This window comes from Agelaius phoeniceus, chromosome 3, assembly GCF_051311805.1.
Source record: "Agelaius phoeniceus isolate bAgePho1 chromosome 3, bAgePho1.hap1, whole genome shotgun sequence".
In the NCBI taxonomy this organism is placed as follows: domain Eukaryota; kingdom Metazoa; phylum Chordata; class Aves; order Passeriformes; family Icteridae; genus Agelaius; species Agelaius phoeniceus.
In genome coordinates, this window is record NC_135267.1 from 84,577,937 (window position 1) to 84,601,864 (window position 23,928).

A 23,928-nucleotide genomic window follows, 5' to 3' on the forward strand; every position below is an offset into this window, starting at 1 on the left:
ATATTTTCTGAAGATATATTTATAGAGGTATAGCAGACACAGATAAACAGGGGAAAATAGATAAAAGAAATTTGACTATAGCTTCTTTATGGAAGAATTCTTTGAATATCAGATGCACCACAACAGGATTTTTTTTCCTTCATTATGCTCTATGCTCCAACATCAAGGCCATGGAGAGTGAGCACAGTTGCAGTAGGTTCTGTGATAGTGCTGAAGCCCTCATCTGGGGCATCCTTGGGGATACAAGCATGTGGCTTTAGATCTTTTGCTAGATTTGCCTGAAAGTCAATGTATCATTTTCAGGGAAATTCAGCAACAAATACCACTAATATTTTTGTAGTGTTCATCTTTTTACTTTTCTAAAACTAGTTCTTTAAATTACTTGTCTTATCACTGTAGTTAGTGAGTTCCAACTTTTGTCTTCCTTTTCTTTTCTCCTCAATCCCATAGACCTGTCTCATTCTAATCCCCAGAACATTGTTCTGTCAGAGAGGCTGAAAAGGATGGTTTGGGACCTTTAATTTTACATACAGGAACCACATTCTTGATTTTTCTGGCTCTGTGTGTACCTTGGAGAAATAAATAATAAAGATTTTTCAATTTTTTTTTCTTAGCAGCATTGGCTGTTACAGACAGCCCACTACCTCCCATCTCAGTTTTAATCGCCTTGTACAATAAACCAAGATTACTGTTCAGAAAAATGACCTCAAATGATTTCATTATCCTAAACTTCCTTTGGAATGCCATCATCCTGGTGAACATTAATTCACTTTGATGAGTTTTTGGTGTTGCCCCAAAGACATTCCAGCTCTTTGAATAATGATGGGGCCAGGGCTATTCTCTTCCCCTGTCTTACCACAGCAGAGTGGCTTGGTTTGTCTACACATTAGGTGTCCTCCTTGAAGTAGCCCTGTGAGTTTTATGACAGCTCAGCATAGAGGCTGGAGAGGAGACAGGGCTTGTTTTTCAGAAAGGGTGCCATCCAAATCATTAGTTATATTTTTAAACAACTGTTGGACCACATGCTGTGTTCAGTCCTGTGATGAACTGAAGTAAAGTAAGATGATGGCATTTTTTTTTCAAACTGTTTCTTGGTTTTGTATTTTTTTTTTGTTATTTTGTTAAAGTTTTTTTTTAACCTTCAGACAGTTTCTTTTCTCTCTCAAATGTGTAGATCTTCATTTCAGTCAAGAAGGTTACCCTGGTGCTTTCTTTCAGCTTGTGATTCTTCAGAGTCTAACAGAGAACAGAGTACTGGAAAATTCTTGCATCAAGCCAAAAAACTTGAGATGCTTTTAGTCAAGTAATCATTTACAGTCTCTGAGCCCATTCTTACGTAGCAAAGAGATAAATTGCCAATCTTGCCATCTACAAAGCAATTTGCACAGCTACAAAACATCAGAAATGGAATATATTAATTTCTGCAGATACAGCAAATAGATGCAATGTCCTTGGAGGGATCTCTGGATAAGCATGAGCATATTTATTGAATTTATAAATTGCTAGGTAATTTCCTTTAGTTTGAATTATTGTGGCTTTGAAGGAAACTAATTATTTTTTCCCCTCATGTTTAGTAAAATAGTTTATATGCTTCTCAGGCAGAACTTCTAAGCTTTATAATAACCTTTTGCAAACTACTTATGTTTATTATTAATATGTAGTTGAGATAGTATGTGCATGAGATAGCAAGCTTAGTTAACTTCCAGTTTACCCATTTTTTTTTTTAATGTAAGAATTGAGCTGAAAGCTGTGCAAGAACCAGATAGATCAGAATGACATGTATTAAATATTTTCATCTTTACTAAATAACTGTAGAGAAGTTGCAGCCTTGAAGGAGCTAAGAACAAGGCCTGAATTCTGTTCATGTTTACATTAGCACAAATTTTGAAGAAAGTCCATGAACTTTGTAAGGCTAATATAGCAGTACCTATATGATAGCAGTACACAGTTGCAAACAGAAAAAGAAGTTACTGTAACACTTTATTGTTCAGGTTGTTCACTTAGTAAAGAGCTCAGCAGCTGAGTGCAAAGCTAATGTTTATAAAGAAATTGAGCCTCGCAGTCCTAGCAGGCAAAGGGAGTTGTTTTACCTTTTGGTGTTTCCCCAAGAGGAGCAAACTTGTCATATGAAAAACAAAATCTAGAACTTTTGCATGTTGTGGAAAGTTCCCTGAAGAGTATAGGGAAGAAAGGGACAAAGAAAACTGTAAACATGTTAGAAAGTCTTAGCAGCAAAGGGAACTGAAGTTGCAATCTATTCTTGGTAATAGGTTATAGGGTAAATATGTAATAGGATAATATCTAAATATTCCATGAAATACCAAAAGCTTTGAAGCATCAATTAAATTTTGATCAAGTCTTTTGTATCCAAAGTATAAATCAAGCTGATGAATTTACACCATATCTAATAGTGTTTCTTTATATATTTAGTGTAATCTCAAAACAGGATCAAGAGGTTTGTCTAGCAGAGAGCCACATTAAACAGAAGTGCTTGAGCTATGAGTGTGTTACCTGCCTGTCAGATATGGCTGTGGCAAAATAAACGTGGTAGATCATAGCCACATTTATTAACTAGATCACAGTTTTATGTCCTTGGCAAAATCTGATTTTGAGCTCAGTGACATGGATGAGTTTTAGCTTGGGCATGTATCTAATTGTATATTTAGGGTCATAGGGAACACTGGGGTTTTCATAGACAGAATAGACAGGAGAAAAGGCAAAGAATTTAAACAATGAATTGCATATTACCCCTGAAAAGGTTGTTTTGAATGAGTGACTTTTATGTGATCATAGTCTGCATTTTAATGCCCCTGAAAAAGAAAGGCTACAGTTTTATTATTGGAAGGAAATTTATCACATTTTTATAGTGAATTTATGGCTTTTGCAATATAAATCCAACTGTATTCTTTCTGAAGGTTGAGCTGAGTCTTGCTCCTTTTAAAGACTGTGGCAAAATTGTTATTATACGCAGAGGCATTTTCAAAGCCAATAGCAAATTCAATACCAAAGAAAGGTGGGTAGCCAAGAAAGGCAGGAGCAGATGGGCAGTTTGCCATCAGTATAAAAATGGGGAACGTGAGAAATGTCATAGATCATGACTCATACTGTGACTTCAATCTGCCTTGGGGAGTGCTAGCAAACGTGGTGGCTATTTAGGAGGTAAAGACAGCCCTTTAGAGCAACCCTCTCCCCAGTGACTCCTTACTGAATGTAACAAGTGTGGGGAGCTTACTGCAAAGCAAGTGTCATTTTTAGTGATAGAATATTTTAGTGTGTTTGTGGACATTTCTGTCTATAATGCATGCACATGCACATCTTTAGGTCAAAGCTGCTACGAAATTTTGTCCTTTGCTGTTTATTTAGAATACATATTCCAAGCATCTCTGCTGTATGTTTGGGGAGTTAGGTTGTAGTGAGGTCTGTGCATCTTCCCTATATCTCTCCAGAGATACAAGAAAAGGGAATTTTGACCCTAGATCATTAGGCTCTCTCTGTGAAATTTGTTTGGATGTAGTCTGGACAGCACTGATGACTTACAAAACTGAACTGTATTAAGTATTACTGCTTGACTTTCATTGCAATTGCAATTTTTTAATAAAAAAATAGTTGTGGGTTTCCATTGTAGCTCTTGATGTCTGGCAAGGTTTCAGTGACCAAGAAAGTTTGGGAACTCTTACATGCTTTTGATATACAATGACATTTGCCCAGAAATAAGCTCTGTAGGACATATATGTGTACCCATACATCTCTCTTAGAAATGGCAGCAAAAATATCTATTGATTTCCATGGCTACCAGTAGTTCATTCAGTGCATGTTGGTCAACAAAATTCAACTTTTTTTTAGTTTATGGGGCAAGGCTTTCTGTGTAACTCTTTTTGTGGAAATCTCTTAATAGATTAATATGGAAATAAATTCCTGTAATTAAAAAGTAATCTCTACACAGACATGAAGGTGGAGTATCAATCAGCTGATAATATGAGCAGGTGTGGCCTTTCATATAGCTTCTGCAGTAAGTCTGTTTTGTCCTGTTCAAATATTGTCTGTTATCCCAGAAAAAAATAAGAATAGTTTTTTTTGAATGTGCTGTGGAAGAAGCACACACCTAGTGTATCTATACCACTGGAGACTTTATTATTTTTTTTATAAATAGCTAGGAAACCAAGAAAAGCAATTATAGTTGCATTTCCTATACCGAGGGAATCTGGATGTGAAGAATTATGGGAATCACTGTTGTCTCAACAAGTGTGTACAGGGACACATGGTGACACACAGTAATCTGAAAATGTTACCAGTTTATACTATCTGAATTTGCTATTTTTGAGAAGTAGAGTATCTATGTACATTGCTAAAAATTATACTTGTTAAAATATTACACATTCAGAAAACAAATATGGACCCAATTTTACTTGAATTTCATAGGTTATTTTACCAGAACACACAGTAAACACTGTATTGATTTTTATTCATATGGAATATATTTAAGCCTTAAGCAACAAATGCAAAAAATATTAAGACTAAGGTTTTTTTTTGTAAGTACAATGTGAATGTGTTACAAAGCTACTGCTTTCAGGAAAAAACTTAAAATGCAAATTAATATAACAGTGTAAGATCTGCATATCTCCAATTGCTTCCAAAATGCTAAAAATTAGTTACCATTTGGCTGCTCTCTGAGAAATGAGGACACTTCCATATTTTGAGACCTCCTTGAACATTATTTTATGAACATTTCTGATAGTGTGGCAAAATAAATGCATATGTCTGTGTAAATTTTAGAGAACCTAAGAAAATGCCTACTTTTTTCAGTGAAAGCTTCTAATAAATTGTTGATACTCCTAGATTGGGAATGAGTCTGTCACCCTGAGACTGAAATTTCAGAGATAAATCTCTTTACCTTTCTCTGGATGCTTTGCTGTGTTAAGGCCTGATACTGTATTGAAAACTTAAGCTGCACTTTATTTTTCAGTTTAGAAAGGGCTTGTAAGGTATTGTAAGACAAACCTGTGCCCATAACAATTTTCATCAGCTGATAGCCTGCCATAAGAGGCTTTTTTCCAGAAAATTTAGTTTCTTTTCCTCCTGAGAAAGTATTCCCAAAGAAGTTTGTTGTCAAAAAAGAAGGGAAAGGGATAAAACACCTGTACCAGAAAAATATTGGACTTCAGAGTAGGATGAAAGGTGATAATGGTTAGTGGCACTTTTTGGCATGCAGTCACTCATTCTTGGAACTCTGTCTGGTCCATCAACATCTCTGTGGTGAGGTGCAATACACCTCCTCTGCTTTCAGGAGCACTGAAACCTCACTGAGGGATTTCTACCACCACCATGTCAAATTGCAGCATGGCTGTTTTATATTCAAGGTTCATCTTCATCTCTCTCACTATTTTTACTTTTTTGAGATTCTCTGCTACAGAGAATAAGAAGACAGAATTTCACTGTACCTTCATTCCATGTTCTATTTTACAGAATAATTAAAATTCCAAATTGGCAACCATTAAAAAAAATCTGTAGTGATTGCCTACTTTAAAACAATAATAAAACTAGATGCATATTCAGCTAGACCAGAATGTTTTATGGTTTTCATGGAAACAGCCATCTCCCTGGATAGATATTTTAATTAATTTATTTTTAACCAGTAATGTATGTTGGATATCATATTTAATCTCTAAGATTGTCTTCCTATTGAACTGAGACTTTTGTGCTCATGTAAATATGTATATTCATGTGCATTCATAGTTTTCCTTCTGAATAGCTTCTAAATTCATAGGTTGACTTAAACATTATGTAATACAAAGAAGGAGTTCTTCCAGACATTTTCAAGTCAGATGTCATGATATTTGAAGGTGAGATGAGGAAAGATATTCTCTGCCACCTAGTAATGGGAAATGTTTTACATAACTGGGCTGTGTTTTATCTAGTTTTTCGATTACTTGAATGCAAAAAACATTGAAAGACAAATAGAAAATGAAGGAAGCCAAGTTAACATTTTTTATGTCTGCCCAGTCAGTTATAATGTTGATAGATCACCCTTATATATCTTGTTGAGGAGATTTTTATTTTTAAAAATGATTTTATTTATCCTATAAATAGACTAAGAAAAGAAAAATAAATATTTTGACTCGATAGTAGAACAATAGGCAATGAGCTCAATTCAGTTGAATGCTATAGTAATATATTAAACAAAGAAAAGAGGAGGACAAAGCCTTTTCCACAAAGGTAGCAAATGAGAAAAACAAGCTGTGAAATAAAACCTGACAAAATGCTGTAAATCAGGACACCTTGATATCTCAACATACCAGAAGGAATCTGACCTTATTAATATGGAGATAAGGCAGCACAGGAAGGGCAAACAGTGGGGAGCATTTCTGCTGGTAGAAGAGGTATCTGGTAATTCCAGTGAGGGGGGAAAAGTTAATCTGAGTACAGTAGTTTTCACTCTGCTACCGCAGGAACCTGGTTGCAGCTCTCTCTAGAAAAATAATCTCTTTGATCCTTCAAAACTAGATCCTGCTGGTGCTGATTTTTTTGTTCTCCCCTCCAGATACCTATTATCTTCTGCTGGTTCTGAGACCTGGTGTCCATGTCGTGCAGTTTTGCCTGCACTGTAGGAAGGCAGAAACATGTAAGATGGCAGAATAGAGTGGGGGCTTGTTAGTCGGAGTGAGACAGTGACAGCAATGAATTATTTTTTGCTGTTGGGCGAAACAGGGAAAGGGGAAAAGATGAATATAGCTGAAATAGTGAAAAAAGAAAACATCCAGAACAATTTACCTTGCCCAGTTAACTTGATTCTTTTGCCTTTATCTCCTCAACCCATAATGGTGTGTGTCAACTCCAGTAGGAGTAGAAAAATACTTCTATAACAATGAAGACAGATCTGGAACAGATATCACACAGAAAGAGACTATGGTAGAGGGAGGTAGAAGATGGAGGTCTTAAATGCCTGATGCTGTTTGTTTCTTGTCTTTATTTCTCTTGATGCTCTTTTTTGTTTGCTTGCTTGGTATATATTCATGTGTGCTTATAAATTTATTTTATTTGTAAATATTCAAATATTTGTTCATTTCTTGCAATTCCGGGAAGCTGAAGTCAATATGGCAGTCCCATCTTTACTCATAATATTATCTATTACTCAACCAGTAAAGGAAATTTCAGTGAAGTGGAGTTACTTAAAATATAGTATGAACACTGTCATTTAATTCAAATACAGAATTCTGTAGGATAAAAACCATGGCACCTAAATTACCTCTTGAGTCTTTCACAGGAAAGAAAGCATAGATCGGATACACTTAATCACTATAATTAACTAGTTTACCTTTATATCTCTGATTAGCTGGAGATCATAAGCCTCTGTTTTCCTTTATATCTCTTTACAGTAGAATATATATATTCCTATTGTGAATGTCACACTGGTTGTGCTCTTTGTGACAATGGAATTAACTTCTTGGCCAGATGGCAAATCTATTAGTTCAATATGTACTTGCAGTGTAGTTATAAATTCAGAATGAGCTAAAATTAAATGCTTCCCATATGAGATAATTTCTTTTTCTGAACTTGTGTTAATTTATAACATAGTTAATAGAACTTTTTCTTTAAGTGTATCTTGTCAGAATGAGTGAAAGCAAACTTTAAAGAAAAAAATTATTTTGAAATATTCTCAATTTGCAGTTTACACTTTATGGAAGAGAAACCAGTAATTTGTGATTTATATAACAAATTTGTTAGTATGTCCAGGTTCAGTTGCACCACCTGCCCTTGACTGTAGAATTATGGCTTTATAAGAACTTAATGTGATAATGCTGTAATTGATGGTAGATGCATTCTTAGCCTGTTCCAATCACGGGATTAAATGCTAAAATCTCATTGAAAAGCTTTAACATAATGTATTTTGCCTTGTTAATTTGGATAAGATGACACATACTCTAGGTAGAGTGATGAATTTGTAATTCTACAGAACTGCACTTGAGCTCAAATTTGTGTCTAACATGATCCCTGATGGAGTCTATTTTTAGGTTTTTTTTTTAGTCTTTTTTTTTGGTCTTGTCTTATTTTGAAAGTATCTTAGCAAAACAAAGCTGTGTGCATGAAGCTTCAGCAGACTGTACATATGATCATTTAATGTGCCAAAAAGGATATATGCAAACACTGTGAATAAACTTTCTTCATTGCTTTAAAATTTCACTTAGTTTCTCTTAAAGCTTTATTAGTAGCACTGTTATATAAAACACACTCTTGAAAGAAAGTGACTTGTAGTTGAAGCTATGCTGTCAGCATCTTGCATTACTTAACTGAGTACATTACTAGAATTTTTTTCTACAGTTACTGATCATAGAAAAGTAAATTATAGTTAACTTTGAACATAACAGAGGCATTTCCATTTGTAAATTAAAGTATTGTAATGTAATGTAATTGTAATGTAAATTAGTGTAAATCAGTGTATTCATCTGCATAGAGTCTGGTCTGCCTTCATGCTGCTACTTTGCACTGCCTACTTCTAATTTCTCTTTGTGATTTAGAGACAGATTTATGTTGGGTGTTAATGGTCATTATTACATGTCTGTTTTTGTGTATAAATATACATATTTAGGAATATAGATATATACAAAGACACAGACACCCAAATTGGTAACTGTTCTGAAACAGGAATCTGCATTATGCTCTCTGATTTCAGGAAATATGGCAACATGTGGGTAAGACACACAGAGATGTTTTGGTGCTTTTTGGCTGCCTCAGTGATATGGAGTGATCTGTCACAGCCATGCTTCCACTGATATCATTAGGTTTACTGTATTTTCTTTCCTTAGCACATAAAAATTTATTTATCATGTGCTCAGAAAATAGCTGCCCAACATTTTGCTAATCTCCTTGGTCAGGGAGTCTGAAACTCTTTGATGTTGCAGTGGTAAATGCCATGGTTTGCCAGAGCACACTCTGTCCTGTCCTCTGTTCTCAAATGCTTCCTGTCCTGTATTCAGCCTGTTTAAATATACTGAATATCTGGACGTTACCATCTAAACAGGTTGTCTCTAGGCTGGAATGTGCCTTAATAGCATGGCAGGGTTATTGTTAAAATTTAGAATATTTATAGATGTTATAACAACTATGTTCTAAATGTTTAGAACATTTATTGCTCCTTTAGGAGCCTTCCCTGAAAAGCTAAAGCTGTCTTAGTTACTGCAGTCTTGCCTAGTTTGGTGCAGAATTATGCTGCCAGAACAATATGTATTAGAGTGATCAAGAGGAATTGGGATGAAATCACTCTGGAATCATTGTAGCCAATGGACACTTCTGTGTTCTAGCTCACTTTTGTATTAAAAAGCGACCAAATGAAAATAAAAGCTGAAATAAAACCTGAAATAAAAACATGTCTTCAAGTACTTCAAATGTGGGATATCCTCCCTTTTCTGGTGAGACATTTAAAATTAGTCTGAAATAGCTAAGAGGAAAAGTTTTGAGCATGTTTAACCAGCAACTAAGAAAAAACAATTTTCCCCTTCTTTTTGACTTAGAACGTTCTGTTTAATTTTCATAGAAATATAGTTAATCTTTAGATTAAAAGTTGAATGTGTACAATAAACAATTCATTCCACAAGAGATTTAAGAAATTCTTGAGTCAGAGTAAGAAGAAAAATGTGATTTTGATGAATGCAAGCAAAGTATGGAAAAGACAGTATTACTGTAGACTATTTTTTTTCCATCTGTTGATTTTGAAAACAAGAGAATTGTTGGCTAGGGACAGATGCAGTATGGCAAGTTACTGCAACTGCTTGTTTTGTGTCCATGGAAAATTCTGATTTTTATAGATTCTGATATTTCCATCTAGTTTTTCATTAGGAGTTAAGACTGTCAACATCAAAATTAAACTAGATGTTGAGAGAAGTAGGCCTACAATTCAGAGTAGGGCTTTCTAACTGCTTGGTTTGCATGCTGTAGACTCCAGAAAGATACATAGAGGGTGTAAAATTTGAAAGAGCATTTTCTGCTAGAAATTTGCCTTCTACAATCTAGGCCAGTCTTTTTATCATTTGCTATATACCCCCCAGCCAGCTGTCCTCTGATGATTGTAATTTATTTTAAATTGACTGTTCTGCAATATATTAATGATTTACATCTTCATGTAGTTATTAATTTCATTCTTTCTCAAAATACTGCCTTATGGGATCCAGCTCTTTATGGGAAATAATAGACCAAATGTTTGTTTGCTCAGTTATTAGTTGCTGGGTTTCACCTGATTTCTGAAGAGTTCAGTTTTTAATTATATTTGTGAAATAAAGTTATACATAGAAAGTCTATCTGTACATAAAATATGCAATAAATTAAAGTACTGTATGTGTAACACAATTTTTTGGTTCTTTTTTTGTTTGGTTTTGTCCTGGTGAAATAATGGCTATAATGCTAGCTGTGGTAGGAGTCCTTACTTAGAGGGTTCTGGTTTAAAGACACACAAATCTTTTAGATTTGAAAAAATCAAAAAAATAGAAATAGAAATCTTATGCTGTTTTTTCATACTAATGAAGTATTAATAATCTTCTGAATTGGCTGTTCAGGCCAGGTTCAGATTGTTCAATACCTTATTTCTTTTTCTGTTTTCAGGAGACACTAGATTTGAGTAGAATGTTATTTTTAGGGTAGACAATGGCCTTTTTTTGACATTGCCAAATTATAATACTGCCATACATTATGCTGAAGGCTGAGTCGATATATCATGATGAGAAGTCAGGGCCCAATTTCGGGAAAATGGCGCATGAACACTTCAATGTATTCAGGCTTTTCACCCCTTCTCTTATGCCAGTTTTGGTTGACAAATTGCATCAGAGGTTAGTTGGTTATGTGCTGGAAACCTTTTTTCTTACAGACATCACGTTCTGAATGTTAATGTCTTTCTGCAGTATAGAACCCTGCATGGAGGAGGTCCAGATAAGTAGCCTCTAAAGCCCTGGATTTCTTCCAAAGTAGTTTATTGGTTTTCTATTTATAGCCATGTGCCTGTCCATGTGTTATGTGCCTGAGCTGTTGGATCAAAGGTTTGTTCAGACAGCAGTGAAGCCAAGGCAGCTGCTTCATTGTGTGTGTGCTCAGGGTCCACAGCCCCCTGCCCAGGGCAGGGATTCTTCCCACCCCTGTTCCACGAGGCTGCTTGCTGCTGAGCCCTGGGTGTGAGGGAAGGCAAACCTTTGGACTATCTTTCTCTTGGCAGAGGCTCTTATTTGTGTCTTTCTCAGCCAAGTCTACCACCTGCACATGGATCTTCTAAAATTTCGGAGATAATTACATTATATTAATCTTTCTATATAAATCAAATACAGATTCAAAAGACACTGGGCAGGCAGGGAGACTGCTGGACAGTGTGTCTTCTTTCTTGCTTGGAAAACACATTAAAGGATGTGTTCTTTGGAGTATTAGTTGGTGATTCTCTTGTTTCAGTGGTTAAATATGGGACTAAATATTTACTGTTGATTCTGATTTAAACTGTCTGCATTCAGTTTTGAAAGGTAAACAAAATACGCCAACTTGAAGTAGATACTAAGGATTATTTTTGCCTTGCATGCAGCTCAGGCATTATAGCAGGAGGCAGAGATCTAAGTCAACACAATGTGACATGATCAGGTTGTTCTCTGCTATAACTCTTGATTCCTTCTGTGGAAAAATGGAACTATTTAAGAATGTAGAAAATATATTCTGCAGCTTGGACTCAGGGCGTGTCTAGCCCTGTACTGTGTGCCTACCAGTGGGCACTGGAATGTTTCCCATCATCTCTAGCAGAGGGCACATCCCAGCCTGTTTTCTCTAGCATCTGATGAGGATGTATTTTTGAAAGCTTTGTCTAATCTCTTTTTAAACCTCCTGCTGCTGTTTGCTTTCATGGCCTCCTGTGGCAACAAATTCCAGATGCTTAATATCGTCTTCATAAAAAAGTACTTCATCTTTTTGAAACTTAACTCCTGAAGTTTCAATAAACATCCACGATTCTTGGAATTGTAGTACTTGGTGCATAATTCTGCCTTCACTATATCTGATGTTCATGTGTAGCTATTGTACCCCTTGGTCATATTTCTTCTTCTCTCCAAACTATGGACTCCTGCCATTTTTTGGTCTGTCTTCCTAAAACACCTGTTCCAGCCTGTTAATAGTTTTGGGTATTCTTTTTCCTAGTATATGTTCAACTATTTCCGTATATGTGCAACTGCTTAGTCCTACCTGCTTGTAGCTCTTTTCCTTTATCGAAATTTATCCTGTTTTTGTTGACATACTCTCTAAAGAGTCAAGAACATTTTTAAATTTTAACCTGGTCTTCAATTTGTTCTGCTTTGGTTTTGATTGAAAACTTCAAAAGAACTTTTCATTTCTATTCCAGAATTTAGATTGTTAATGAGCAAAACCAGATACAAAGCAGAATCCTCTGAATCCATTCTAAATGCAGAATCCATTCTGCAAAATGTCCTCCCATTTTTTCAATGAGCTTGATTTTTCAGTTTTACACCTCTCCTGTGATAACCTGAACATAGTTGCTGTGGTTTGCAAGAAAGTTTTTAATAAAGGTGAGAGTATACATTATTTTCAGGTTCTCCAGCAGGACAATAGGGCTTGTGACTAGGAAAGATAGAAATCAGACTTGATCAATGTGACTTTTGCATGACAAAGCTTCTTACCTTCTACATATCTACATATTTTTTAGAGACTGAAGCTAGAACAACTAGCTTATTGTTTCCCAACTTCTACTGTCCGATCACCCCTTTTTCTTGAATATGGGTGGCACTTTTGCTTTTTCCAGGCTTCTGATACTTCACTCAGGCTTGTGAGTTTTCAGAGCTGAGTCCTAAAGGTTCTCTGTTAGTTTCAGCCACTACCCTAAATATCCAAGGATGAAACTAACTAGGTCCAGCCAAATTAAAAATACTTAACTTACCTTAGCAATCTGTTTCTTTTAAAGAGGATTTTAAGTGTTGATTTGCATTAATCATACTAGGTGGGAGAGTCAAGGCTGCAATGAAGATTATTAGTGTATGCAGATTCCAGATTAAGGGGAAATAGTATTTATAGTAATGTTTCTCTCTAATAAACACACATGATCAAGGGTAATCAGGAATGATTGCTAATTCTTCAAGTCCAGTTTCTTGCTATCTTTGGCAGGTGTATTGCAGCACCCCATAGAAGCCGACTCATGAACAGCTCTTTAAGGGCTGTCGAACAGTTATGGGTGTTGCAGACGAGTGCTTCTGTTGTCACATTTGTGTTCACGGGTGTTGCAGGAAAGGGCAGACTAATGAAATGACCAAAGATGTGAAAGCCTGCCTCTTAGAGCCTGTATTAGTGTGGTGTATAGGTGTTGCCTTCTTCAGTCTGTAAATAGGTATAAAAAAATGAAGCACAAGTTCAAAGCCATGACATGTTTTGTTATGTAGTCAGTTTTATCAGTAGATGCAGCAATAGCATTGCAATTTCATGGCTCCTTTTTTGGGAGAAGACATTCTTGTACTGCATTGGAGAAAGAATAAATTCCTGATTAAAATCTCAGTCTCAAAGAAATGCCTGTTGTTTGTGAAGAAACTGAAAGCTTCAGGAGCCAGTGAAGTGTTCTTAACAGCTTTTGAGCAATATGAGTGCAGTAAAGATGGAGGCCTTTTTCTTGCTCTTATTCTCAATTCTGCATGGGTATCACAGGCTCTGATAAGCTTAATTGGCATAGGCTATCCTTTTTCTTAATAATAAACAAGCAGGTCCTTCCCAGATTAAACTTTAGTCTGAATAGTACTGTACTGAATAACCATTGTGCAGATTTTGGCTTTTCTTCTCACTCTCTCCCTAGAGGTATAACAGCATGGAAAAACCCCCATGCTTTGTTTTAGTAATGCAGTGTTTTGGTGGATTTATTTTAACTTAGGTATTGTTTAAGCTAGTTGACCAGGTGAAAGAAACACATTTTACTCACAGTATTTTTGATAGTCTTTGTTCCTGCAGGAGTTTCTTTTCCAATCTTCCTTAAGCCCTGAACAAATCTTTCTCTCATGCAACAGAATTTCTTGCCCATCAGTACAGTCAGACTTGTAGGGGGTCTAGTCCCGGGCCTCTTAGCATCTATAGCAGCCTTTAAATATGTAAAAGAGAGAATTAAATGCTCTGTTCACTGTTTTCCATGAGTACTGGAAAGAAAAAAAGAGTTGTTGCAGCATAAGAGACTTAAGTTAGGTCTCAGTCAGGTGCTTAGATATGGGATGGGGTTGCCTGAAAAGACTACAGGATCTCTTTCAACTCTGGATTTTTGAGGACAGGCTAAACAAATATCTGTTGGAATTAATATTTGTATAAATTAACTCTGTATATGGACAGATGGACTGCATAAGTTTTAGAGACCCCTGTATTCTGTGATTAAGGGTTGAAGACTGAAAGCCTGAACTCTGAGGCATTTTCCAGAGGAAACAGAAGGATAGGTCTGAAAAGCTCAGAGGGATCCCAGTTGCCAAGGGGATGCGCAACAAGACAGCATCAAACAAAGAGTCTGCTCAAAGCCACCAACACAGGGATCTGAGGAGGAGCCCAGCAGGTCCCTTCTAGCCTGTCAGTGGTGTGAGCTCGTTGATTTTGGGTTCTTTCATGATGCCTGCTATTCCTCACACATAGATGCACACAGAGGCATGCATGGATGGTACAATAGAGCAGGGACATGGTCTATCCTAATCTGTTTCAAACAGGAAAAGGTTATTTGAAAATGGTCAGCTTTGTGGCAAATTGTGTGAAAAGAAAGATTTATTACTGTTGTGAAAAGACTTGTTTGATGCAAGTAGCTGTTTTTTATACTTTCTTTTCTAGTATAAGTATGAATTTTAATGTAAACATTTTCCAAACATTAATTTATAATGTAATATATAGATTGAAAAGCAATGAAAAAACCTGCCACTCAGCAGGAATAAGTTCAACATGACCTGTGAAACTTTTTAAAATCTTCTTTACTCTCTTTAATTTTTTTTTACTGGTCTTTACTTGACCCTTCTGACCTGTGACTGAAAATATAGAGTTAGGAGAATCACAAACTTGTAATTTTTGCTTTATTTTATTTACTATTTTGTGCTATCCTTAGTTCAAAGAAAAGCTACTGTAGTCACAGGGGGGTTTTTGAATGTTGATTTAAAAGGTTCCCTATGCTATTTGTAACCATACTGTTAAGCTGGTACTTAGGGAAAAGTGAGATAATTAATCCATTATACTTGCATAATATAAAGGATCTGTGAAATAAGAGCAGTAAAATAGGTTTGTGTGGTTATGTCTTTATTTTGGTGCTGGTAGAATAGCAGTGTTTTTACTAATAGTACTAAACTTGTGCTGCTCACAGTGAGCAGTACTCACAAACTGCAGAGCTTGACAAGCTATATCCATGAAAGAACAGTGATTTAAACTTCATACAATTTTCAACTACAACACAGGAGTCGAGAAACCTTGAATATATTCCCCAAAATTATGTGGAATGGAAATTAATGTTCGATTAGGAGGATCCATTCAGAATTATTTTGACCTCCTAGAAATTGCTGCCATAAGGTTTCCTGGTATTTAACTTTAAGCATTTGTTGCTTCTGCCCTTTTTCCCCCACATCCCCTCCTCCTTGTGGTACCGTATGATTTTTGGTACTCTGTAGATTTTCTATTGATTTGGCCTTCAAGCTTTAAGCAGGCTGAGAGGTTTCCAGAGGTGTGTTATGACTTACAGCTCTGTGGTCACCTTTCAGTGAAGTATTGCCTGCTGTCTCTGTGAGTACTGGCCCAGCCTCGACGGCTGATGTGGTCCCTGCTGGCCCAGTGGTCCCACTGCTGTCTGTGGTTGTTGTGCAGCTTGCATGGCAGCGTGACAAGAAGATGGGAGTTACTCCCTGGAGCAATAGCATGAAGTCTTTCACACCATGTGGCAGCTAAGATGCTTGTGCTACAAATTTATCCTGAGTAACTCAAAATTAGTCCCAGTGTGTAGAATGGTGGCAGTTAGCCTGAGCTGGGAGGAAAAAGAGCCCTGTCGTTGTGTGCTCTGCTGGGCCACATCCCCTGCTCCTAGGGACTAGAAAACGAGCCCAGGCTCTTTTTGGCTCTTTTTGGTTTGCTGGTTATGGGAGTAGCTTTGCTGCCTTGCTGCCATGGTGATACATTCAGTGCATGGAGGAACCTGCATCAAAGAGTTCCTGCGAGTGCACTTGCAGTACTGCAAAAAACTGCATGAGACAGTGGTCATCCTAACAGCAGTCTGAAGTGTCCTGATGAAGAAATGGCATAGAGCAGTGTCCCAGACCTGAATGCCTACTTTTCCTTGGCTGTTCTTAGTTCTTGCTGCTAGCAGTATGAGGCAATGAGAGTGTTGAACAATTTTCTCCTATGTCCCACTGTGCAGCCTTAGTTCTGGACACCCAGGTGCAGTAATTTGCAACTCTTTTCAAATGTTGCCATGATTCTACTTAGCAGCAGGGGAAAAAAAATCTTTCCAAATTTATTTCTTTAATGAGTTAGTTTTGTTATGGGTGAAGAATATTTTCTTATGCTGAAGTCTGGTAAGATTTTAGTTACTATAATAGAAATACAGATTTAAACATATATTTGAAATGTATAAAAATGTCTAATATGCATTATATTTAAAATATGCTTATAAACTGAACCACACATTTAGTATTACTGTTACAGGCTACATTTGTCACTAAATTTCGGATTAGTTTTTCCTGTTTGTCTGAAGAAGTTGTTTGCTGTGTTTTGTTTTTCACGGACTGAAATAAAGTGTTTATATCTGATTTATTCTGAAATGAAACATAAGCATATTTCTCCTGAGAAGTACACTAGCTATGAAGTATTGGAATTTTTTCTTATTTAAAAAAAGAGTTAGACCTTTTCTTCAGGTGTATGGGAAAATGTTCTTATTACTCTGAAACTTGTTGCTTCTTAAACAAAATATCGGGAACAATGGAAATACTGTGAAATTGGTTATCAGCTGCAAGTGTGATGTTGTTTCCTTTCCCTTACATTTTTCATGCTTTCCCACTTTCCCATTCCTTTATGAGGCCTTTTCCTACATGTGACATTTTAATTATGGAGCAATAATGAAAATTAAGAAAATTACTATCACAACAGAAGTTAGACATTGATGTTTTTATATTTGGATGTGGTCTTGTTTAAATTTATTTCAGCAGGAAATTGCACGGTATATTTGTTTGAACATTTGGTTTCAGAATAGAAAATACTTTATCCAGCTATGTAAATTGCATGTCAAGAGACTGTCTTTAGGAGATTTCACATTTATCTAGGGGGCTACCAGCTGCATCTGATTTATTACTGCAAGATTTCATAAGGTAGTGCTATGCCATGTTTAATATTTAGTCTGAGATGTGAAGGGCATTGCCTATTGTACTGAGCAACAGTTTCCCATTGTTTCCTTGAATCCCATTTATCATCTGTGAATGTGTTCTGGATTTTGTTTTTGTGTTCATTATATTATAGATATTGTGGGGCAAGGACTTCCCAAAGTGTCTGAGTGGCTGTGACAATCATAGTGACAATGTCAGGTACTTTTTGTAGCAATAGAAAAAAAAGACTTTGCTCTTCAGTCTTCTTGCAATGACATGTTTTATCTGAACTAAACACAACAAAACTTTTAAGTGCCATCCCAAGTGCGTACTTTACCTGTGAGCCGCAATCAGAAAATACTTAGTTAATGTAGGAGTCATTATTTTAATGCATAATGCTTTCCTTGTGGTACAAACAGAAAGCAGTTTGAATTATGAATATTATTTGTGACATGAATTATTAAACAGTATCTGAGAGATTTAAAATACATCTCAAGGTGATACATGAAGGACAGTTTTGAGAGTGTTTTCATCTTGAGGTGTGTTTCATGTTGACAGCTATTGCAGTAAGGTCTTCAAAGAAATTTAGATCTTATGTAAAAGTTTCAGAGTCTCAAGTCGTTGACTAGAATGTGCTCATGCCATTAAAACTTTTTTAATCTTAATCTCTTTCAGTCCCAGCAAAGATGCATTGTGATCTTTGCACTGGTATGCTGCTTTGCAATTCTGGTTGCACTGATATTTTCGGCAGTGGATATTATGGGAGAAGATGAGGATGGACTCTCAGAAAAGAACTGTCAAAATAACTGTCGGTAAGAGGTAACAAACAAAACTTCTCTTTTGGGGTGGAAAGGAACATATGTGTGTTACATAAGGGCATGAAGTAATTGCCATGGTCCTGTGGTGTTATTGGGAAGAGTAGCTAACAGAGGAAGAAAATAGTTTCTCATTTTAAATTTTTGGTTTTGGAGGTTAGTTTAACAAAATTAAAGCACACTTTTTGAAGTTATTTTTGGTGATGTGTTTTGAGCAAGACCCTTGTGTTAGATCAATTATTTTGTAAGCCTGAGCCAAAGCCCATTAAGTTTCAGTAATTGAGTTCGGAGGTGGATCACATAGTTCCCAGTTCTTTCGTGTCTATTTCTCATCAAGAGCGCTCCTTTCTTTCTTTCTTTCTCCAGAAAGGTCACTGATGCCTTTTGACCTAAGATTGCTGTCCCTTCTATGTAGGGGGAGCTTTTCTATTTCCTGTTTGATGCATTCCTGTTATAGACATAGTGGCTTACCTGTGAGCTGTAAAGGAAATCAGTGATATTATCAGAATGATGAGTGTTGACAGTGTTGAATTAAGATTTGCCTCAGATGCCTGCCATAGCTGTGTATATCCTTTAACTTTTGGTTCTGTTAGTTTTAAGTAAGTGATTAGTTTTTTAAGCCTTTCATTTCCTGACTGTGAATTTCATTTTGCTGCTCCTCACTGTCAGCTTCCTCCATTAATTGGTTCATTAGTGATGACCAGTGCTTTTCCTGGGTTGTCTTCTGGGCCTCTTCTGTCCACCAAGCTGATGTAAAAATCATTTGTAGGCAATGGCTGGGTATACATTGGGTAGGAGCTAATTGACATTTGCATTTTAGAATAATTTATGAAAGATTAATGTTTCTTTGAGCTTTTGATCCTTATTTCTGTTATTCTTTGTTCATTTTGTGTGCAGACTCTTTAGGGACAGTACCTTTTTATGCTGCACCTGTTACATTACAGACAGCACTAATTCAGAATCCAGAAAAACTTGTAATGTCTTTTTAATTATAATGGAGTTTTTAAAATATTGTTTGCATGCTACTTAAGAAACAAACAAAAAAAAACCCAAAAAACAACAAACCAAAAAAACAACACAAGAGGATTCTTTAAATCTGTATCTCCTTCCAAATGGAATATAGGTGCAGCATCAGGTAGCTTTGTCCTGAAACAAACTGTCCATCTGGCACTTTTTGCCATAATTGTTTTTAGGTTGTATTTTGTTCACTTCATTGTATTCCTACAGGTCTGGGCAGGCTTCTGATATCTTCTCTGAATTTTCTAGAGCTGAACCAGCTTTCCTTTCCTCATCAAAGTCTTAAGTGTCTTTTACTGTGAGATGTTGCCTTCCAAAATTTTTGAAGATACTGCATGTGTCACCTCTACACCCACTGTCTTCATGTGTGAATCTTTGACAGAACTAGGTCAGATGAGGGGAAAGCCTTTCTGCTCATTGGCTTCAGTGCGCTGCACACGACTTCAACACAGTCAGAAACTACTGCACCGTGTTTCCTCTTAGTTGTATCAACTCATGGTTCCCATTCTGTTCTGGGTAGCTGTGTAGGTCTAACCAAGGAAGGACTTCACCTTCTTCACTTTTAATTCTTCAAAGGAGAAAAAAAAAAAATCAGAATAGAAGTGATACACAGTACTAAGAAAAACGGGGATATTAATTTTTTTCCGTGTGAGGGATTGATTTCTTCTGTCTGTTTGTATGGGTTACAGCAATCTGCTTTTCCAAAGAATACTTACATTTGCTCAGTGTTCTGTTGGTTCACATGTGTCACATGTGTCCTCTAACACAATCTTCTGGATTGTGTTAGAGGAGCCTGAGACTAAATTCAGCCCCTTGACTTTAAACATAAGAGTCAATTAAACTGCTCTGCGTTTACAGGGCTAAAAGTGAGCCCAGAGCCCAGCTCTATTTTAAGGTGCCTTTCACAGAGTGATCCAAGTGCGTGATCTAGGTACTAATGCCTGAACCAGAAGGCACATAAATGCTGTGTGTATACAAACTGCCGAAACCAGTTCTAATAACAGTATCCAAGTGCTGGCAGCTGCTACCTGCTAACATTGAGTCCTTCTCTACATGATAAAACTGGGGTCTTTTATGTGTTAAATACATCACAGAAGTGTCACATTAGCTGAAGTGTCACAAATCAATGTCTGCCAATGGCATATATTTAGTACTTGGGCTAAGCACTTTTAATAAGACAAGAGTTACTGAATTCTTACATTTCTGCTGCGTGAGTATTTTCCCTGGCATTCAGGAAGAGGTGCGTACTTTTGCAGGATGTGCTGACACAGAATGGTAATAGACGATTTTTAAACTTTTTTTATAATGAAATGTTTGTCAAATATAAGTTTATATGCCTGAGCCTATAACTCTTTTTTTGGTTTTAACTGATTGAATGTGTGAAGAATGTTGATGGGAAAGGATGCTGTGGATTTGAGAAGAACTTTGCTGATGGTTTTTAGTGGCTGTTTTCTTTGGAAAATTTAATTTCTGTGTTTTTTGTTATAAAGGAAAATACACCTGAAATAGAACTGTGGTCTAGAAAATTTCTCCGGCTAGAAAGTTTTGGAGCTTGTGTGAAAAAATAGAATTTTAAAGAGAACGTAAGAAGACTTTAGAATCTAGAGCTTTTGCCAGTGGAGTTTTCTGGTAAAGCTTACATCTCTCTTTGTTGTTGTGATTGGATTGTTCAGGAATCCACACACAAATGCAGCTTTTCTGATCTGCTTGTAATTCATCATGAGGCTCCTCCTCTATAAACCATTCCTTAATTACATGGGGAATACTTACTGCATATGTTCCCAAAATGACCTTACTCTTTATTGATGTATTTATTTCTCTTGGGGGCTTTGTAACAAAAATAAGTCAGGGAATAGGAAATCAAGCTTTTTTGCATATCTTCTCTGATTGCCAGAGAGATTGATGCTACCCATCCTATTAAAAGGAATGTCAACGGATTGAAATTAAAGGAAAAAAAGTAGTAGTGACAATGAAAATTTGGGGCTTTGCAGTTTGTGCTCGGTATGTGATGGAAATTATTCTCTTGAGACATCCACAGTAATGTTGTTCGGCAGCCCTGATGGATGAGACTGGTTAAGAGGATATGCTTAGCAGTCTGGGAATGTTGCCTGTCTTGCTGTGGGTCCATTAGACACTGAATCTATAAAATTAGATTATTGTAATTTGAAAATAGTACATTTTAATGGCTGATCTATTGTGAATAAATCTTGGCTAGCCTCTGATGTAACTCTGTCAGTTAACACTTTCTTGACTTTGTTGGAATTGACTAATAAACTCTAAAAATTGCAATTTGGGAAACAGAAGAAATTACAACTATTAAGAGATTGTCTCTGCTATCCAAACAATTTGAACCAAGGTTGTTTTGATTTATTAATGGTAACTTGAGCTGTTCAAGGCTCAACTTGAGCCTCTTCTCCTGCTTGTTGATGCTGATAGGCATGCTAGGGGTTCTACAGAGTTTGCACATGCCCTTGGTTATCCTTGTCTCATTGGCCTTGCCAATATCCATTGAAGCAGTGGTAGCAGCTGGCATAGCTCCTACCTCTGGCTGTGGGTTTGGCCCGGTCTCTTGAGAGGGACTACAGAACAAGGAAAAAGGGGAAGCAGTGGTAGCTACTTTCCATGCTTACCAAGCTAAAACTAAAACTGTTGTCATGATTTTTTTTTCAATATTGCCTTACTCTGATGATAATTGGAAGGATTTTCTTGCTTTCTGTTTGTGTGTGTTTTCAAGGCAGATTCTGTCTTGCATTCTGTTCCAGTGATGCTGGTTTGGTAATTTCTCTTCTCCTCAGAGTCATATATAATGAAGGCACTTGCTCTTTTGTGTTTGGATTTACATTGGAAGAATTTGCTGTTGTTTATGACAGGAGTGGCAAAGCCTATTTAGTTTACTTCTTAATTGTAGGGAGGCTTTGACCAGTCCTGCCCTATAAAAAGTAGGCCATGATACCTGAGCAGTGTTTGTGATTTCTTTAGATATTGTTTGGATTGTTTTGGATAAGGATTGGTATCCTGGAGAGGAGCTGAATCTTCCTGTTGACGGGCAAAGCTTTAGAATTCAACAGTACCCTGCAACACTGAATTTTAGAGATTAAATCTAGTTGCATACAATAATTAGTTATATTGAACAATTACTGTGTGTTGCATGCATTGCTTTCAATTTCATTAGATGATTATTCTCTGGTTGTGAAAGAGGGCCCACAATTGATTTTTTTCTGTTGCTTTATAAATCTTTCTTTCAACTACTCTGCTATTTCACTGAGTAGGGTTTTGCAGCACTGTTAAATAAGCATACTGCAGCACATGCTTACAGTCATTTACCTTGGAAGTGCTTTGCCCCTGGCTTATTGTGGAGGAGATTTTCTGTGTGCTGCGTGGGTTCTGAACATAGCAAGGTTTATATTGACTGGTTTCTATTTAATAAACAAACTATGACAAGCATAATAGTTAAATGTCTAAACAGAACAAGATGCTCAGATTTTGAAAAGCCTGTTAAAGAGCAACTGAAGATTTCTATTTACAAAACAACTACTCCACTTGGCATAAAAATGCTTTCTGTCAACATGATGGACTAGAGCATCAAGTCTATCCTCAGTCAGTTTGCAGACACACCAATCTGGGCAGGAGTGTTGATCTTCTGGAGGCTCTGCAGAGGAATCTTGAGGGGCTGGATCAATGGGCCAAGGCCAAAGGTATGAAGTTTACTAAGGCAAAATGCTGGATCCTGCCCTTGGGTCACAACAATCCCTTGCAGCACTGCAGGATGGGGCAGAGTGGCTGGAAAGCTGCCCAGCAGAAAAGGACCTGGGAGTGCTGGTTTACAGCAACTGAACATGAGCCAGTGTCTGCCCAGGGGGCCAAGGAGGCTGGTGGCATCCTGGCCTGTGTCAGCAATGGTGTGGCCAGCAGGACCAGGACAGGCATTGTCCCCCTGTGCTGGTGAGGCTGCACCTCGAGTGCTGTGTCCAGTTCTGGGCCCCTCACTGCAAGAAGGACATTGAGGTGCTGGAGAGGGTCCAGAGAAGGGCAGTGGAGCTGGTGAAGGGTCTGGAGCACCAAGTCCTGTAAGGAATGGCTGAGGGAACTGGGGTTGCTTAGTCTGAAGAACAGGAGTTTCAGGGCTGACCTTTTTGCTCTCTTCAGCCACTTGAAACAGGCTGTAGCCCAGTGAGGGTCAGTCTCTGCTCCCACATGGCAAGTGGTAGAGGAAATGGCTTCAGGTTGTGTTAGAGGAGGTTCAGGTGGGATATTAAAAACTCTTTCTTCACTGAAAGGGTTATGAAGCATTGAAACAAGTTGCTTGGGAAAGTGGTAGAATCATCATCCCTGCAGGTATCTAAAAGAGATATAAATACAGGGCTCAGGGATGTGGTCTAGTGGTGAACAGGGTTAACAATGGTGCTGGGTTAATGGTTGGACTTTGTGATTTTAAGATCTTTTCCAGCCTTAACAATTCTAGGGTGACTGTTTTCTTCTTGGTTTTGGGTGAGAATGAGCTGTAAAACCTCCTAATTTTTGCATCCAAAGAAGGAATGCTCTTTCAATTGAAGTTTCTTGGCTGGGCACTGCAAAGGCCTGATGTACCTCTTGCAAGTCCATTCAACATCTGAAGCCAGGGAAGGAAATCAGGAATTCAACTTGCACAAGAAGTTCTGCTTATCCTACCTTTTATTTTTCATTTTTCGAAATGCATTTCAATGGAAAAAATAGTGTATTAACAGTTCAGTACCTGTACAGAGTACAATTTTTCTCCTGTGTTTCGGCACAAAATACAAAAAACAAAGGAA

The 23,928-nt window shown here is 37.0% G+C and overlaps 1 protein-coding gene across 5 annotated transcripts in view; it reads left to right on the forward strand.

The window, feature by feature from the left end:
• Positions 1 to 23,928, forward strand: part of PLD5 (phospholipase D family member 5) — a 176,580-nt gene that overhangs the window by 50,460 nt on the left and 102,192 nt on the right. For 2 of the 5 annotated variants that reach the window (XM_054630036.2, XM_077175773.1), the window contains exon 2: positions 17,982 to 18,118. In XM_054630036.2, the coding sequence (XP_054486011.2) occupies positions 17,982 to 18,118 (137 nt within the window). Of the gene's footprint in view, positions 1 to 17,981; positions 18,126 to 23,928 lie in introns of those variants that run through there. The other 3 variants (XM_077175775.1, XM_077175776.1, XM_077175774.1) reach the window with 2 other exon arrangements.